The 2,826-nt window shown below is 42.9% G+C and overlaps 1 protein-coding gene across 1 annotated transcript in view; it reads left to right on the top strand.

Annotated features, from left to right (window-relative positions):
* Positions 1 to 2,270, top strand: part of LOC101852407 (40S ribosomal protein S5) — a gene marked incomplete in the record, with an annotated part of 11,248 nt that extends 8,978 nt beyond the window's left edge. Inside the window, 1 exon segment of the mRNA XM_013082566.2 lies at positions 2,105 to 2,270. Coding sequence (XP_012938020.1) covers positions 2,105 to 2,167 — 63 coding nt within the window.
* Between the last annotated feature and the right edge of the window lie 556 nt (positions 2,271 to 2,826).

Here is a 2,826-nt window from a genome sequence, read left to right as displayed (position 1 = left end):
GTAACTTATTGTAACCGGGGCTCTAGCTTGTCTAGCAGCCCAAGTCTTGCACGTTTCTGTACACATGTACATGTAGTGAAACAGAAGTCTTGCACGTTTCTGTACACATGTACATGTAGTGAAACAGAAGTCTTGCACTTACACGTTTCAATGTACATGTACATGTACTGTTGTGAAACAAGTCTTTCAATACACATGTAGCATATTTACGAGACACGCAAGAATGCCCTTGTTGTTGTCTGCGGACTAGAGCATGTTTTCCTAGTCTGTCACACTCGCATATATCTATCGTCCTTATCTCCCCTCCTTCTATTTTGTGTAACTCTCTTGTAACACTTCTAGTCTTTAGCATTATATGACCTTATTGTGTTGCAAGTGCCATAAAACTCTTACTGTGGGTGGTTGGCGGGTGCTCTGGTGTGGTTTGCTCTTTCTTTCCTATCCAACATCTTTCGTCCAGTGGGTGGTTGGCGGGTGCCCTGGTGTGGTTTGCTCTTTCTTTCCTATCCAACATCTTTCGTCCTTTTTTCTATGTTCCTCTGTTCTAACACCTCTAATCTTCTGGCGCTCAGATGACCTTGTCAGTGCTTCCAGTCTTCCACAAATTAGCAGATTTCCACAAATGGAAAAATTGCCGTGAAAACTCTTGCAAAAAAAAAATTATTTTAAAAGATGCGAAATAAAAAATGTCCATAATTACTAAAAGTCAACAATAGCCGACCCATATGAAAGTGTAGACAGTGTCTTTTACCCTCACTTTCTAGAGCACAATCAGAGCACCAGCGTTGTGAACAAGAGGAAGAAATGTGGTTCAATAGATCGTGGGCCTGCCAAGAAAAGAAAACTCTAAAGACAGCATGCGCATGTTTGTCTGATTGCGCTATAGCAGCATTTTATTTACAAGGATGAAGAAGGGGAAAAACGGGGTTTTAGAACAGTGTGTTTATAACACTTCTCGTTATTTCAGGACTCGTTATAAGTGAACTCCACTGTAGTTAAAATGTCGCCTACATTCTTCCCATAAGAGACGAAGTGAAGCGAAAGTGAAAATAAACTTTCTTTCTAATAGTAATAGTAAAGAGGTTGGGTTTCTTTTTGTTGTTGTAAAAATGCAAAAATCGATGCCGCGACAAACGCAGATGCTAGATTAACACAAGCGTTAGATAAATTCTAAATTATGTAGGTCTACTATAAATGCAAGGTATACAGTGGAAACCATATATAACAGGTCTGGTAATAACAGGGATTTTTTAAATCCCCGATTTTTCCTACTCTGAGGCAATAACACTTAACAGTACATTACAATGTGTAAAAAGTAAGAGAGAGAGAAACGCAGTGATGGAGCAAGCCCACGCAAACCATACCACTGCAAGGACACGCAGCTTGTGAAGCGATCTAGCCCCAAACCTAGCAACACGCACGCGTAATGTGTCACCAACGATGTCAAGCGCACGAGAAAATGCCTTTCAATCTAGACAAAATGTACGAATTAATCCAGGCTGTTGACAAAAAGCAAGCTCCACTGGCCTGGCAGAGATTTGTCATCAGTTCGTGAGTTCGACATTCCACAAAGGTCGATTCACACCATTATCAAGGATGATAGAGAGAAGATAGTGGCAGCATACTCCAATGGAAAGTTTGCTCTGGATCGAAAGAAGATGAGACTACCCGATGCAGATGCTGTGGACCAAGCTCTTCTGATGTGAAGCAAGGAGAAAGTCGGTGCCAAAACCCCTGTTCGAGTTCGAGGGTACTTGTGGCAAGGGAAACTACCCATGAATAAGCACAGCTGGATTAGTCCACAAATGCTTACTTTCCTTGCATTTCTGATTTAACAGGGGGGGGGTCTGTTATAGGGACCACAAGTTTCAGTCAAACTTGTCCAAGACATCCACCTGGGGAGGGTTCTTGGACGATGTCATTTTGTCCTTTATACCGGTGGCTGTTACAGTAGGTTTGTGGGTGGGTGGAGGGTGCTCTGGTGTCATTTTTCTCCTCCTGCTTTCTCTCTCTCTCTCTCTCTCTCTCTTTCTCTTTCTCTCTCTCATATGACCTATTTGTGGTGTAAAACTTACAGAAAACTTGTTTCTGTCCCCAGGGGTCATCGAACTCTCACGCCATCAAAAGGAAAGACGAGCTGGAGAGAGTGGCCAAGTCCAACAGATAGATTTGTTCAGCCTGGGCTGTTTCTCATTTCACAGGGGGGGGACACACACACACGCACCATGGCCAAGTCAGTGTCCTGCGAATAAAGGTTTATTCCCTCTACACTTTGGACCGTTTTCACTTTGTTTTGGGTCGTGAGGTGGCCTTGTTGTGGGGAAATGTTCCGTGACTGTTCCGAGCCTTCCAGGCTCCTGTGGTGTTTCTGGTACGTCTGTCAGGGCTGGAATTTTTCAACCCTTCCTGATTTGGAAAGAAAAAAACAAAGCCAGCCCAATTACAAAAGGAAAGAATCCGGAGGAAATCAATGTATCAAGTCAAGACTAAGAATCTCCCTGATCGAAAGAAAACTGAACGATAGATTTGAACATCTAAACAGGCAACTCAGCTCGATAAATCGGACAGTCCTGGCATACGGCGACCCTGACACGATTTATCGTTGCTTGTAACTTATTGTAACCGGGGCTCTAGCTTGTCTAGCAGCCCAAGTCTTGCACGTTTCTGTACACATGTACATGTAGTGAAACAGAAGTCTTGCACGTTTCTGTACACATGTACATGTAGTGAAACAGAAGTCTTGCACTTACACGTTTCAATGTACATGTACATGTACTGTTGTGAAACAAGTCTTTCAATACACATGTAGCATATTTACGAGACACG

The sequence above is a fragment of the Aplysia californica genome, unplaced genomic scaffold, assembly GCF_000002075.1.
Source record: "Aplysia californica isolate F4 #8 unplaced genomic scaffold, AplCal3.0 scaffold00181, whole genome shotgun sequence".
Lineage (NCBI taxonomy): Eukaryota > Metazoa > Mollusca > Gastropoda > Aplysiida > Aplysiidae > Aplysia > Aplysia californica.
This window is presented reverse-complemented; position numbering and strand designations above follow the sequence as displayed.